Here is a 16,330-nt window from a genome sequence, read left to right on the forward strand (position 1 = left end):
AAAACCCAGTTACAGTATGCTGACCTTTGACCTTACGTCAGATCAATTCCTTCATAGGTGTCTTCCTCATTTCTTTTGCATATTGTTCCTGACATCTCACTCTACTTCTGGTATTATTTTGGTGGCATTCTACTGTAGAAATTTGGAGAAAAATCATTTTAAAAATCCCACCCATAATGACTTAACCCAATTTACAGTATGCTGACCTTTGACCTTACGTCACATCAATTCCTTCATAGGTGTCTTCCTCATCTCTTTTGCATACTGTTCCTGGGGTCTTATTCTACTTCTGGTATCATTTTGGTGGCATTCTACTGTAGAAATGTGGAGAAAAATAACCTTAAAGTCACCCCTATAATAAAACCCATTTACAGTATGCTGACCTTTGACCTTACGTCACATCAATTCCTTCATAGGTGTGTTCCTCATTTCTTTTGAATATTGTTCCTGACATCTCACTCTACTTCTGATATCATTTTGGTGGCATTCTACTGTAGAAATGTGGAGAAAAATAACCTTAAATTCACCCCTATAATAAAACCCATTTACAGTATGCTGACCTTTGACCTTACCTCACACCAATTCCTTCATAGGTGTGTTCCTCATTTCTTTTGCTTACTGTTCCTGGGGTCTTATTCTACTTCTGATATCATTTTGGTGGCATTCTACTGTAGAAATGTGGAGAAAAATAACCTTAAAGTCACCCCTATAATAAAAGCCATTTACTGTATGCTGACCTTTGACCTTACCTCACACCAATGTCTTCATAGGTGTGTTCCTCATCTCTTTTGCATACTGTTCCTGGGGTCTTATTCTACTTCTGATATCATTTTGGTGGCATTCTACTGTAGAAATGTGGAGAAAAATAACCTTAAAGTCACCCCTATAATAAAACCCATTTACAGTATGCTGACCTTTGACCTTACCTCACACCAATTCCTTCATAGGTGTCTTCCTCATCTCTTTTGCATACTGTTCCTGGGGTCTTATTCTACTTCTGATATCATTTTGGTGGCATTCTACTGTAGAAATGTGGAGAAAAATAACCTTAAAGTCACCCCTATAATAAAACCCATTTACAGTATGCTGACCTTTGACCTTACCTCACACCAATTCCTTCATAGGTGTCTTCCTCATTTCTTTTGCATACTGTTCCTGGGGTCTTATTCTACTTCTGATATCATTTTGGTGGCATTCTACTGTAGAAATGTGGAGAAAAATAACCTTAAAGTCACCCCTATAATAAAAGCCATTTACAGTATGCTGACCTTTGACCTTACCTCACACCAATTCCTTCATAGGTGTCTTCCTCATCTCTTTTGCATACTGTTCCTGGGGTCTTATTCTACTTCTGATATCATTTTGGTGGCATTCTACTGTAGAAATGTGGAGAAAAATAACCTTAAAGTCACCCCTATAATAAAACCCAGTTACAGTATGCTGACCTTTGACCTTACGTCAGATCAATTCTTTCATAGGTGTCTTCCTCATTTCTTTTGAATATTGTTCCTGACATCTCACTCTACTTCTGATATCATTTTGGTGGCATTCTACTGTAGAAATGTGGAGAAAAATAACCTTAAAGTCACCCCTATAATAAAAAATCATTATGGGTGGGATTTTTAAAATGACTTTTCTCCACATTTCTACAGTAGAATGCCACCAAAATGATACCAGAAGTAGAGTGAGATGTCAGGAACAATATTCAAAAGAAATGAGGAACACACATATGAAGGAATTGATCTGACGTAAGGTCAAAGGTCAGCATACTGTAACTGGGTTTTATTATAGGGGTGACTTTAAGGTTATTTTTATCCACATTTCTACAGTAGAATACTACCAAAATGATATCAGAAGTAGAATAAGACCTCAGGAACAGTATGCAAAAGAAATGAGGAGCACACCTATGAAGGAATTGATCTGACGTAAGGTCAAAGGTCAGCATACTGTAAATGGGTTTTATTATAGGGGTGACTTTAAGGTTATTTTTCTCCAAATTTCTACCGTAGAATGCCACCAAAATGATACCAGAAGTAGAATAAGACCCCAGGAACAGTATGCAAAAGAAATGAGGAACACACCTATGAAGGAATTGATGTGACGTAAGGTCAAAGGTCAGCATACAGTAAATGGGGTTAAGTCATTATGGGTGAGATTTTTAAAATGATTTTTCTCCACATTTCTACAGTAGAATGCCACCAACATGATACCAGAAGTAGAGTGAGATGTCAGGAACAATATTCAAAAGAAATGAGGAACACACATATGCAGGAATTGATGTGACGTAAGGTCAAAGGTCAGCATACTGTAACTGGGTTTTATTATAGGGGTGACTTTAAGGTTATTTTTCTCCACATTTCTACAGTAGAATACCACCAAAATGATATCAGAAGTAGAATAAGACCCCAGGAAGAGTATGCAAAAGAAATGAGGAAGACACCTATGAAGGAATTGGTGTGAGGTAAGGTCAAAGGTCAGCATACTGTAAATGGGTTTTATTATAGGGGTGACTTTAAGGTTATTTTTCTCCACATTTCTACAGTAAAATGACACCAAAATGATATCAGAAGTAGAATAAGACCCCAGGAACAGTATGCAAAAGAGATGAGGAAGACACCTATGAAGGAATTGGTGTGAGGTAAGGTCAAAGGTCAGCATACAGTAAATGGGTTTTATTATAGGGGTGACTTTAAGGTTATTTTTCTCCACATTTCTACAGTAGAATGCCACCAAAATTATATCAGAAGTAGAATAAGACCCCAGGAACAGTATGCAAAAGAGATGAGGAAGACACATATGAAGGAATTGGTGTGAGGTAAGGTCAAAGGTCAGCATACTGTAAATGGGTTTTATTATAGGGGTGCCTTTAAGGTAATTTTTCTCCACATTTCTACAGTAGAATGCCACCAAAATGATACCAGAAGTAGAGTGAGATGTCAGGAACAATATTCAAAAGAAATGAGGAACACACCTATGAAGGAATTGATGTGACGTAAGGTCAAAGGTCAGCATACAGTAAATGGCTTTTATTATAGGGGTGACTTTAAGGTTATTTTTCTCCACATTTCTACAGTAGAATGCCACCAAAATGATATCAGAAGTTGAATAAGACCCCAGGAACAGTATGCAAAAGAGATGAGGAAGACACCTATGAAGGAATTGGTGTGAGGTAAGGTCAAAGGTCAGCATACTGTAAATGGGTTTTATTATAGGGGTGACTTTAAGGTTATTTTTCTCCACATTTCTACAGTAGAATGCCACCAAAATGATATCAGAAGTAGAATAAGACCCCAGGAACAGTATGCAAAAGAGATGAGGAAGACACCTATGAAGGAATTGGTGTGAGGTAAGGTCAAAGGTCAGCATACTGTAAATGGGTTTTATTATAGGGGTGACTTTAAGGTTATTTTTCTCCACATTTCTACAGTAGAATGCCACCAAAATGATATCAGAAGTAGAATAAGACCCCAGGAACAGTATGCAAAAGAGATGAGGAAGACACCTATGAAGGAATTGGTGTGAGGTAAGGTCAAAGGTCAGCATACTGTAAATGGGGTTAAGTCATTATGGGTGGGATTTTTAAAATGATTTTTCTCCAAATTTCTACATTAAAATGCCACCAAAATGATACCAGAAGTAGAGTGAGATGTCAGGAACAATATTCAAAAGAAATGAGGAACACACATATGAAGGAATTGATCTGACGTAAGGTCAAAGGTCAGCATACTGTAACTGGGTTTTATTATAGGGGTGACTTTAAGGTTATTTTTCTCCAAATTTCTACAGTAGAATGCCACCAAAATGATACCAGAAGTAGAATAAGACCCCAGGAACAGTATGCAAAAGAAATGAGGAACACACCTATGAAGGAATTGATGTGACGTAAGGTCAAAGGTCAGCATACAGTAAATTGGGTTAAGTCATTATGGGTGGGATTTTTTAAATGATTTTTCTCCACATTTCTACAGTAGAATGCCACCAAAATTATATCAGAAGTAGAATAAGACCCAAGGAACAGTATGCAAAAGAAATGAGGAAGACACCTATGAAGGAATTGGTGTGAGGTAAGGTCAAAGGTCAGCATACTGTAAATGGGTTTTATTATAGGGGTGACTTTAAGGTTATTTTTCTCCACATTTCTACAGTAGAATGCCACCAAAATGATATCAGAAGTAGAATAAGACCCCAGGAACAGTATGCAAAAGAAATGAGGAACACACCTATGAATGAATTGATGTGACGTAAGGTCAAAGGTCAGCATACTGTAACTGGGTTTTATTATAGGGGTGACTTTAAGGTTATTTTTCTCCACATTTCTACAGTAAAATGCCACCAAAATGATATCAGAAGTAGAATAAGACCCCAGGAACAGTATGCAAAAGAAATAAGGAAGACACCTATGAAGGAATTGGTGTGAGGTAAGGTCAAAGGTCAGCATACAGTAAATGGCTTTTATTATAGGGGTCGTTTTAAATTAATTTTTCTCCACATTTCTACAGTAAAATGTCGATGAAAGGTGATTTTTCTCCCCTTTACGGCAGTGAAATATAACTAAAAAGTTGATTAATCTTGTAAGTGATTTTCCTCCACATTTCTCCAGTAAAAGCACATAGGCTTTATGTATCTTTCAGGACCTTCACTTTGCTCGAGAACCGTGCCTACCGTATTTACTGTAGCACGCGCCCAACGAAAATCAAACAGCGGCTCACTTTACCACTATCTCGCAAACAGCGGCTCACTTTACCGCGGTGCGAACGGCGGAGCAAACTTCCAAACAGGCGTCATTTGGATAAACTAACCGCATATTGGGGATCTAAACAGTTACTTTATCGCATATAAAAACATTAAAACTTAATAAAGTGACGCATTAACAGTGGGAATTAAAATAATTTCTCGAGATAAGCCAGTAGCAGTCTTCTTCGTTAGTTTTCATTCAGCTACTCGCCAACACTGCCCCTCCTGGTGAGGAGAGCGGCCCTTTGTGAATCAGCAGCTGTAAGTTTGTGGATCTGTGTGGATCTCGGCAGGAATGTCTCAGAAATACGTCATTGCGGAAAGAGATGCGTGTGTGCAGAGTTACACTTCACAAACAGAATTTTCGGTTTTACAAATGGCTTTTTTGTTTTTACAAATAGAAAATTATACATTTACAAATACACAATATATTTACAAATACACATTTATTTGTAAAAACCAAAATACAAGTTACAAATTAGAAATTTGTATTTGTGGATAGCAAAACACATGTGCAAACCAAGGAACATTTGTAGATCACCCTTTGTGGATAGCAAAACACGTGTGCAAACCAAGGAACATTTGTAGATCACCTTCTGTGCGTTTACAGATATTTATGAGACAAAAATAACTCCATAACGCTGCGACCATCAACCCCTTGCCAACAAAATACGTTTGGCTTTTTGATGTCTTTAATGAACTCGTATTGTCATGAAAATTGATACACAGGTCAAGGGTGACGACCTCAACGTCTCCATATGCTCATACGTAATCTCACTCATGTCGCCCCCTTGTGGAAACAGGAAGTGCCATATTTTACATCGACATTGTCCGATTTGCTCTAAACTTCACATGAGTGATGACGGTCCGCCCCTGAACGCACCAGGCCACATTTGGTTATGCTCATACAGCCCCTTGGTGGATGAAACATCAACTTCTCATAACTCCCTCATGCTTTGTCCGATTTGCCTCCTTCCAGGTTTTTTCTCCCCTCTCGCTTCACGCCACAGCCCACACATGCCTCAGGCCCGGCGATTGCATGGGGTGAGGGCCCGTCATCGCTGCTTGTGGCTTTAATTTATTTTTCTCACTGTATCGTTCTGTACAGGTGTGGGTGGCCAACCTTGAGAAACCTCGGGTCAGCACGTGCTCCCTGTATGCCAGTCCTACGGGCCTCAGCCCCTACCTGCGCTTCGGCTGTCTGTCCTGTAGGGTTCTGTATTACAACCTGAGGGAGCTCTACATGAAGGTATAGCCTGAGATGTCGCACCGTTTCCTCTCTTCTGTGGTCACTCCACTGTTCTTCTTCTCTCACTCTGCCTCTCGTCATCTCTCCATCAGCTCCGTAAGCGCTGCAGTCCTCCTCTGTCCCTGTTTGGCCAGTTGTTATGGAGGGAGTTCTTCTACACAGCTGCCACCAACAACCCAAACTTTGACCGCATGGATGGAAATCCCATCTGTGTCCAGGTGGGGATTTGCACGACTGTCAAATGAAGATGTTCACATTTAACAAAGAGGGAAGATGAATGAGCATCACTGTAGGTCTAACAGGTGTCAGAGCTTTGGCCTATAGTTTATCTGTGAAGTGAGATTGAAAAGCTCAGTTTTAATGTCTGTGGTTACACTATAGTATATCCACACCCTCTCTTTCACAGTCCTTTAATACGGTGAAAGAATTGAGTCTTAATATTGTTTAAGTGCTGTGACTGCTTATGTTTTGAATTATTAGTACTGATGCAGAAACTGAGCGCATTAATCATTCCCCTCTCTGATGGGTTGGACTTCCTGACTCACTTAAATGTCAACTCCACCTGCTGAGACCACAGGACACAAACTTCCCTCTCAAACCTATTTAAAACAACATGATAATATGATAATATTGCTACTCATGCAGTGATAAAAGAAAAGCTTAAGTGTTGAACTCAGTCACTGACTATTGAAAACATTCAGGTGATCGCAGAAATAAAAGCTGTGCAGCCTACTAATCAGTGTAACATCCACCCAAGAGAAGACAAAAGAGTATATAGCAAATATATCTCTGTCCGTCTCCAGATCCCATGGGACCAGAACCCAGAGGCACTCGCCAAGTGGGCGGAGGGACGGACTGGTTTTCCTTGGATTGACGCCATCATGACCCAGCTGAGACAGGAGGGCTGGATCCACCACTTGGCCCGACACGCTGTGGCCTGTTTCCTCACCAGGGGAGACCTGTGGATCAGCTGGGAGAGCGGCATGAAGGTCTGACAGAGCAGCTTTTACTGTAGTTTTAGACACTGTCTGAGTGTCCACTTGTTCGCTGTTTAGTTTGGCAGCAGCAGCAGTAGTTTTATTTGTGCCAGACTCACTGCAGGACGAATTGTGACCACTACTTGATGTGGATTGTGCATGTGTGCGTCCCTGCAGGTGTTTGAGGAGCTGCTGCTCGATGCAGACTGGAGTGTGAACGCTGGCAGCTGGATGTGGCTGTCCTGCAGTGCCTTCTTCCAGCAGTTCTTCCACTGCTACTGTCCTGTCGGCTTTGGAAGGAGAACTGACCCATCAGGAGACTACATCAGGTAGAATCTAATGTCACTCAATATCGTTGTTCAGTATCTGCCAACTGAGTGTTTTGTTTCCTCATGTTGAAGGCGGCTTTGAAATGTCACCAGCAAAGAGGAAAACGGATTGAAAAGATTTTCTATTGGAATTTCCTGCAGGCGTTACATCCCCATCCTAAAGGACTACCCGAACAGGTACATCTACGAGCCGTGGAACGCCCCAGAGCTGGTCCAGAAGGCAGCCAACTGTGTGGTCGGGGTGGATTATCCCAAACCTATGATCAACCATGCAGAGGGCAGCAGGCTCAACATCGAGAGGATGAAGCAAGTTTACCAGCAACTCTCCCATTACAGAGGACTCAGTAAGTCAACTGTGAACACTTACTGTTACCGTTACAACCATCTTTGTTTTCAAGGGTACACAGAGAACAGCACAGACCTTCATGAGCAGTTTGATTTGGCCCGGCCACACTGGCTGATCTTTCAAATGATCAAACAGACGCAGTACGAACACAGCAGGACTAGTGAATTGAGATCCTCAATGTGGAAACATTAGCGGGTCATCCTATTGATGTGCAGCTGCTTTGTTTTCTCTTGTGAGCTGTGAGATCTGAAAAAAAACAGGCAAATGTAATCTACTGTGCTATTTAACATTCTCTATGGTCATCCATCTTAAAGGGATAGTTCACAGATTTTACTTTGGGTGTTCACAGGACTTTGTGTCACAGTTTTTCTTTCTTGACACCGTTCGAATTACAATAGGGTCCTCACGGGACTCTGTCCCACTCGGGAAAAAAGCCGCAAGCGGCGATGATGGGCCCTCGCCCCATGCAACCGCAGGGCCTGAGGCATCCCGGGGCTGTGGCGTTCATGCGTTCAGGGTGGGACAGTCATTACACATGTGAATTTTCATGGAAATCGTGGAAATGGCCAAAATCACACCATCCGTGAAGATTCAATTCAAAATGGCTGACTTCCTGTTGGGATTTCACCATGTCGTTAAGAGGATTTTTTGTGCGTCTTGGCATTTTCTATAAGCCTACCAATTTTCATGTGTCTAGGTGAAACCGCTAAGTGGGGCTGAACTTTAGAAGTTTTCTAGGGGGCGCCATTGAACCAATTAGCCCCGCCCATGTGAAACGACTTTAAAATATCAAATTTTTCGCTAGTCCTGACATGTTTACTGAGTTTCTCAACTTTTTGTGCATGGGAAAGCCTCCAAAACATGGGGCTTGTAATGGGCATGTATTGCATGGAGCCTTCAGGGACAGAGTGGGTGATGTCGTCGGCTGCGGCAGGTGAGGGTTAGAACCCGCAGATTGCCGCTTGCGGCTATTTTTAATCTTTATTGTTGAATGTATCAAACACTGCCACTGATATCAAGTCACATACGTAGGTCACAGAGGTTCTCCAGTCCAGTACACTGAGAATCTATGAGAGGGCGGGGGAGGATTAGTAAGTGAGTGTCCAAAGAGCATCCATGACTGCATCAGGAGCACGGCCTCTGGGATGAACTAATAGCAGAGTGTCTCAGGCTGCAGTGGACGGAGGGTGATGAAGATGAGTAAAAACCTCCTGTCAGTGCCTTATCAATTTTTATTAGGTTGCTGTAGTGCTCTGAGTGTACTGCATCGTAGATGAAAGTTAGTTTATTTTCTTTCACAGATCAGTCTGACCTGCCTGCACTCTGTCTGCTTGCACTTACCTGTACTCATATATGTTGCACTAATGAGAATATGAATAATTTAATTTCTTAACCCCAGAATCCCCCCTTCCCACAGTGAAGGCATAATTTAATTACAAAATTTCAAATCCTGAAGTCACTAAAGTGTCAACTGTGTGTGTTTGTGTCAGGTCTGTTGGCATCAGTACCAACGATCCAGGAAGAGGCAGAGCCACCGATGACTGATGAGTCCCAGACCAGCAGCGGCCCAGGTAGGAGGACAAAGATTCATGTTATCCCATAATCAGGCTCATGTGTCAAAGCCAAAACTCTTCACACTTGTGTTTTCCTCCTATTTTCTCAGACTCTCCCCCCAGAGACCCTGCAGACGGTGAAGCAGCCGGCTGCTCTACAGCTCCTGATTCCTCCACAGTCTGTGCGTCCTCTGCCTTCAACCCCCATCCAAACCTGGAGGACACACTGAACACTCACCCACCCCAGACACCCTGCCCCTCCACACACACACAGCCCTCCACAGCCGTCACATCTACGTCTGCCAGCAACCCCCCGCCCCTATCTACTTTTCCCTCCCCATCTTCAACACCAATCCAGAGCCCGCTGTCAAGGTCAAAACCCTTGTCCCCTTCTTCTTCGTGTCCCACCTTGTCCCCCTTACCCAGTACAGCCACAGCCCTGGCTCAGACTTTTCCCAAGAGGAAAGGCCCCACTCGCAAAGTGCGTCGCAGCCAGAGGCAGCGAGGGCGACAGAGCTGCCTTGCATCAGGCAGGGAGGGCGAGAGGAGAATGGAGGAAGAGGAGAAAAAGGATACAGCAGAGGATGAGAGGATGGAGGAGAATGTTGAGCCGGAGGAGGAAAGAATGGAAGAGGAGACCTCTGGGGAACCAGCAGGACTTCAGCAGTGATATGAGGTACAATATACACAATCCTCACGAACAACAAGCAACCAAAGGAACATGTAGAAAGAGGTGATGTATGAAACACTTTCTTCAAGGTCTGATTGTTACTAGGGCTGTCAGGCAATTAAAAATATTAATCTAATTAATTACAGGATTTGTAATTAATTAATCTAATTAATCACATTTTAATCTCATATCTGCTAAAGGTACCCAAATAAAGAATTCGAATTCTAGGACATTACAAAATTGTATTGCATGACTAATCAATTGAATACACTAAGAAGAGAAGATTTTAAATCCACATTGTTATTGGTGTTAAGTCCATTTCATAAATGAAATTTAACCGAAGCGCAGCGCCCTGGAGCGGAGGCAGTTTCAGATCGGAGCCCATGTTAACCAGTCTGCCTGGTCGCACATCTCGGGTTGTGGGGCGGCGCTGCAGCGCTTCAGTTCGGCGTCTGTTCTATTTTTCACTCGAGCCGCGAGCGCCGTTGTCAAGCTGGATAGACCAGAACGTACCAGACAGGAAGTTGGGCACAGAAAAGGCGAGAGAATCCGGTCAATTTTCAAAATAAAATAATTAAATTATGATTTAGTTTAGTTTAGTTTATTAGTTTATTAAGGGACAATGTGCAATTACATTAATCATTTAAAGGAAAAAATGAAAAGATGGTTGCACCAGATTTAGCTCCCAGCTAATTTCCATCTGTAGTCCCTACACATAACATAAAAGTAATAAAATACACAGAATACAAGCTATTATACAAAGATGAGGCATAAACAGATACAGATTGACAATGGACAACATTTAGACAACAACATGTATGAGGTAGGCAAAGTGCAAAGTGCTTATAGCAGCGATGTTGACCGTCATACACTATGTGTGGTGGACAAAGTGCTTAGTTAAGTTGTTGCTCGTCCGTCTATAAATATTTGTCAGTTGCATCTGCACACAAGACACACACACACATCCATTCATACAGAGCTAGAGACAGACCTGTGTGTGTGGAAAACTGAGTACAGACGGGTATAGATGCGAGTGGAGTCGATGTTTGACCGGAGCTCCAGCTCCGCTTCCGCGGGCAATGTGTCGGGGCTGTGAGTCGCGTCCATGTCTGTTGTCACCCTGCTTTGACTAGCGACGCAGGTGGGAAGTGACCAACACGTCCGGACCTCTTTTATATACAGTCTATGGTCCGGACAAGTTCCTCGGTGCTGGTGCTACCGTGACATGCCACTGCCAAGTAGTCTACGGGTCATTCAATGGGCCAAATTTAAAATGCTTGCGCATTGAATTGCCACTCAGAATCTCAGAATTAATTGCGTTAATTTTTATAACGCATTAATTTGCAGTGTAATTAATTAATCTAATTAACGTGTTAAACTGACAGCCCTAATTGTTACTAAGGCAGGCTGACATACACATAGGCTCTGCAGATGGTGTTTAGTAGGTTTGCATGGTCTTGCAAAGGACATTTTTGGCATTTTCTGCCTCCCCTCCAGCAAATATAAAGGCTTCAGTTTGTAAACTCTTAAGTGTCTCAACAAGAGCTCAGTGTGATTGATGGGGTTGGTACAGTGCTGCAGAAGTGTGATCATCAACGTCCTGGTTCTATGTCAGTGTCTGAAATAGTGTTTTTTCTCTGGTGTCTCTTTCAGGTGGAGTCTAGGAGAACAACTACAAACATCCACACTGGACAACTGGACACCTAAAGACATATAAGGAACAATGATATGGACATCCGGACAATATGCATACTGTATATGCATAAGCATACATACAACACAAGTGGAAGTAGTACAAAAGCATCTAACTCAGATTTACTCCAATCAGACAAAATGGAAACCATCTCTAAATAAGCTCTTTGAGAAAAAGTGACTAATGATGAACCAGTCCACAGATTTTTTACATATTAAAAAATAATTCTGATTCTAGAAGAATTAAGCTTACAATTTAAACAAGTTTGTGAGAAAGTAAGTGATGAGTAATCTCTTCTCTTGTGCAATTCCATCTTTGACACATACACAGTTAATACATATCCAAGATGAACCCATACAACAGTGTGTGGCTGTCCGCAGTAGTAGCTTCCTGCTTATACCGCCGCTTCTACAACTGTCCTCAGACGAAGGTAGTGCAGGAGTCTGAGCGACACACTGTCCCAACTCTCTCTTTGCAGTAAGGATTTTGTTGCGGTTTACGAGTTTTAATGAGTGGTGGATAAAACCAGATCACCCTGGGTCCTGGCAAGCCCAAAAACGGACTATGGTCCTTTTATAGAGTTGGAAAGAAGCACTGCTAAGGCTTCAGACAGATTTCAGTGAGCTGTGTAAAACCATCATTTTATGTTGTAGCTTCCCTCACTGTACAGTTGTGTTCCTTATGGACCTGCTTGGCTAGCCTGATGCATCAGCCGCTTATTTCATTACATTTCATATAGCGTCTGAACACGAGCCATAGGGATTCGTTTGCTTCCGGGAGGCGGTTGCTTACATTTGCTTCAACTAATCGCTGCTGCTTGGTGGTCACGTGTGCTATACACCGGTTAAGCTCATAGGTTAATCTTGAGCGCTTGAGTTCAACGTCATCGCCTTCACTTACCCGTCTGTTCGCTGATTGGTAGGGACGGAGCAAACCGAAACGCATTGCTAGTGTCCTGACTACATGGTTGAGGCAAATGAAATTTGCCGGAACCAGTAGGCGGCGCTAGCCTGGCTACTGCTTGGCACTCAGTGATGGAGAATGTCGTTGTTTATGTGTAGCTCCAGGCGGTGGAGGGTGTTTCTGTTGGTGTGACCCTGAAGACTTTGCTCTGGACGTTTTCCTGACTGTACCACAGCAGGGAGCAGAGAACCCGATAGAAACTACATGTTAATATGTAAATGCCCGATGTGAATGTTTTGCTAGAGGCAGCAATGAGGTAAATTACATAAACATACATTTTTTTTAGTCAACCCTAACTACCAAGTCTATTTTGACAGCACACATCTCTGAAGGTATAGCAGAATGCTAATTGAAATCATGTAAATTGAATAAGGCAAATTCATTTAGACACTGTAGCTGTGGCACAAGGGATGTTATTGAAGGTAAGTCTGCGAGACCAAAAAAATGTTTGTTTTGCATTTGCCATATTTTTCTCTGGCAACAGAAAATGCTGCTTGTGTGGAAAGAATGTAGAGAAAAACTGATGTGTTGTTCTCCCCATACGTGTAACAGAGTTTGTGTATAAAATATGTAAAAAAAAAAGTTTAAACATAACCTGTCTGTTTACTAATGGTTTGATTCAGGGGGTTTCATAAAGGGTTGTACCTTGTCTGCCTGGATGTGTGGCAGTAAAAGTATCCACTAGTGGGCAGTAGATATAGCAAAGTCTGCACATGGTAAATTTACCAGAGCTGCAACTTGCATTTTCATAATCTCTTCATCTGCCAATTATCCTTTTAGCCATTTAGTTATGACTCAATGAGATTTCATTGAATGGTGAACTCTGCATTGTAGCATTTCTCCAGTACCGATTCTCTGTGAACACTCAGTCCAGACATTTTTTTCAGTTTAGCATCTTATAATTAAAATTTCTAGGCATTTATGCTTGGAAAAATTACCCAAATAATCACTGAAATGTACAAATGAATTATGTCAACCAGCTTATTGATAAATCGATTGATCGCCTTATCAAAAAACATGCAAAATTTGTCAGACCAAATCTTATTGCAGACACTGGGAACTGAAATATTTTGTCACAGAATTGTGTGACATTTCTTTATACTGGGTTTGTATTCGTTACACAAAGAATTGACGACATGGTTTTTCCTCTGAGGTCCAGAACGTGGAGTCAAATCAATGCCATAAGGTGATTTCTGTAGGAGCCACACACATTCATGCGTGCTCTTTGATACAAATATGATTTCTGTTTTACCTACCTTGAACCCTCAGTGCAGAATAAAAAAGCCAAATAGCCTGACTTTGTGAAACCCCCTCACTGTTGCCTGGATGAGTCAAAGTTTCCCCAGAGAGTAGGTTTTAAGACAAACCTTGTGGCTGCGGGAGTGTCTCACTGTTGGTGTCCTGGACAAGTGGGAACTGTGACGTCTCAGTCCAAGAAGGTAAAAGGGCAAATCAGTTCAGCCTCTTCCTCTGCTCTTACCTAATCACAGGGCAGAGAGCCTCCCATTTCCTGCTTACCCTGAACACAACACACTCCCTAACCAGATGTGTGTTTTACTGCACATTCCAACAAAAAGCAGTGTGATGCTCCACAGGGCCGCAGGTCTGTCTGTGAGCTGTGGGCTATATGGATATTTATTTGTTTTGTATTGTACAAAAAGAGTTTATTTTCATTAAAATTGCTGAAGGAATTGTGATTGAAATGGGAGTTTATGCTGTGTTTTCATTACCCCTCATGGCACAACACATTCAGTTGTTCAAATGAATTTATGTAGCCTATATTTAAAGACAAATCTCATTTTAAAGACACCTGAATGTGGGCTACATCAAAATAAAAAATAAATAAAAATCATGAACACATAGTCCAAAAAGAATTTAGAATACATTTTTGGGGTAAAAGCTATATATATTGTACATACACAAGGAATAAAAAAATAATGTAAATATTTTTGCATTCATCAATTTTAAGGTCATTGAAAACAATAATTCACCAATGAGTACTATTGCACTCATCATGAGACAAATACCCCCACACCACGCCCAACCATCACGAAGTTACCAAACTTAATGTAAGTACATCAGCAGAGACATAACCATGCATTAGATTGTAAACATAAGCAAGCAAACATACAGTATACATGAAGGGTTAGGGTTAGAAGGGGCAGCATGCACTAACAGCCAAGCAAGATATAAGCAGGTACATAACATGCATGCATGAGACCTACAGTATTTTGTAGATATAGTAACATGCAATGGCATGCAAGGAAATGTCCAAGCTTAAAAGGAACAGGAACAAAAGAATGCAGGAAATATCCATGCATAATATAAGACGGGAGCATTGCATGAGTGCATATATGCATAAACGAGTTGGAGCTAGTTTCCAGTCAGTAGGTACAGTCATTAATTACAGACAGATAACAAGAACGATTAGAAGCAGGAGCAGGATGTTTGCAGGTAAGTAAAAATGGATGCTTTAAAGACGTGAAGAGGTTCTGATTGAGCTGGGAATGATCAGGTGGAGCTTTACATTTAAAAGCAGTCTGCCAGTTTTTCAATGATTATTATTTAGTTCTGAACAAAACAAATGGATATGAATTGGACTACACTGACAACAGCTTCTAAATATTTCTGTTAGCAGTTGAGAGTGTGTGTGGCCCATGTGGACAAAAAAATAATTCCTCTCAAAGAGAAAGATGAAGTGGAAGTGGTTTTCTGGCATGATGATGATCATCATCATCATCATCATCATCATCCTGTCCTTTCCTGTAAATGTTTATAGTATGTTTGGGATCAGCTCCAGTGAACATAGCTAACACTAAATTGCAGCTAACGAGCAAGGTTTTACTGACGAACTGAGTGTTAGCTAAAGAAATAGCTGGCAGATTACCTTCGGCCTTGGTGGCTTGCATTCTCTCTGTGTTTTCCAATGATTTTTCAGACTCGAGAGCTCCATCCGTCTGCACCAGCCACTGCCTGCATCACCTCCTTTCTTCTGCCCCTATAACCCAGCCAGCTCACCAGAAGCTGCCTACATCAGCTCCTCTTTACTGTGATATCCGATTTATTCCACATTCCATGTTGTAAACAGTTTCTCTCGGTTTTTCCCATGTTCAGGGTTTTCTTTGAAGTTTTTCCTCAGTCAATGTGAGGGTCCAAGGGCAGAGGAAAGGATGTTGTCATGAACTTACCTTGCCTCGCCTTGGCTATCTGGCATTAAATAGGCTACTAGTTTGCTGGCTGCATTGTTAATTGGCTGACTGGGGGTAGCCTATGTGACTGGTTCACCTGTTTCAAATATTTTTATTGATTTTCAAAAACAGAGGTCAAATATAGGGCATACATAGTTCAATATTTAAAACGTGACCCCCTCAGAAAAATAAATAAATAAATAAAAAATATATAAACCCCACAAGTAATACCCCCAACAACCATTCCCCCCCTCACCACCCCTCAGCCAGTCCGACCCCAAACGCTAAAGGACCGTTCCAAAATAAAAGGTAAAGGTACTTTATTGGTCACATATACAGCTAGTACAGTGAAATTCTTTCTCTGCATTTAACCCATCCCTGAGGAGCAGTGGGCAGCCACGGTGCAGCGCCCGGGGACCAACTCCAGATATGAGCCAGTGCCTTTGGTCAGGGGCACTGACTGGAGGATTAACCTAGCCGACATGTTTTTAGTGGTGGGGGAAACCGGAGCACCCGGAGGAAACCCACACAGACACCGGGAGTACATGCAAACTCCACACAGAGAGGACCTGGGCGGCCGGGGATTCGAACCCAGGACCTTCTTGCTGTGAGGCAACAGTGCTAACCA

At 41.8% G+C, this 16,330-nt stretch overlaps 1 protein-coding gene across 1 annotated transcript in view; it reads left to right on the top strand.

The window, feature by feature from the left end:
- cry2 (cryptochrome circadian regulator 2) overlaps positions 1-14,217 on the top strand; it is a 60,681-nt gene extending 46,464 nt beyond the window's left edge. Inside the window, exons 6-13 of the mRNA XM_085778357.1 lie at positions 5,843-5,983; positions 6,076-6,201; positions 6,787-6,972; positions 7,138-7,289; positions 7,431-7,633; positions 9,126-9,206; positions 9,299-9,864; positions 11,512-14,217. Of these exons, the coding sequence (XP_085634483.1) occupies positions 5,843-5,983; positions 6,076-6,201; positions 6,787-6,972; positions 7,138-7,289; positions 7,431-7,633; positions 9,126-9,206; positions 9,299-9,858 (1,449 nt within the window). The 3' untranslated portion in view covers positions 9,859-9,864; positions 11,512-14,217. The remainder of the gene's footprint in view (positions 1-5,842; positions 5,984-6,075; positions 6,202-6,786; positions 6,973-7,137; positions 7,290-7,430; positions 7,634-9,125; positions 9,207-9,298; positions 9,865-11,511) is intronic.
- Positions 14,218-16,330: the final 2,113 nt, after the last annotated feature.

Source organism: Trachurus japonicus, chromosome 6, assembly GCF_045865225.1.
Source record: "Trachurus japonicus isolate A0001 chromosome 6, Traja_1.0".
NCBI lineage: Eukaryota > Metazoa > Chordata > Actinopteri > Carangiformes > Carangidae > Trachurus > Trachurus japonicus.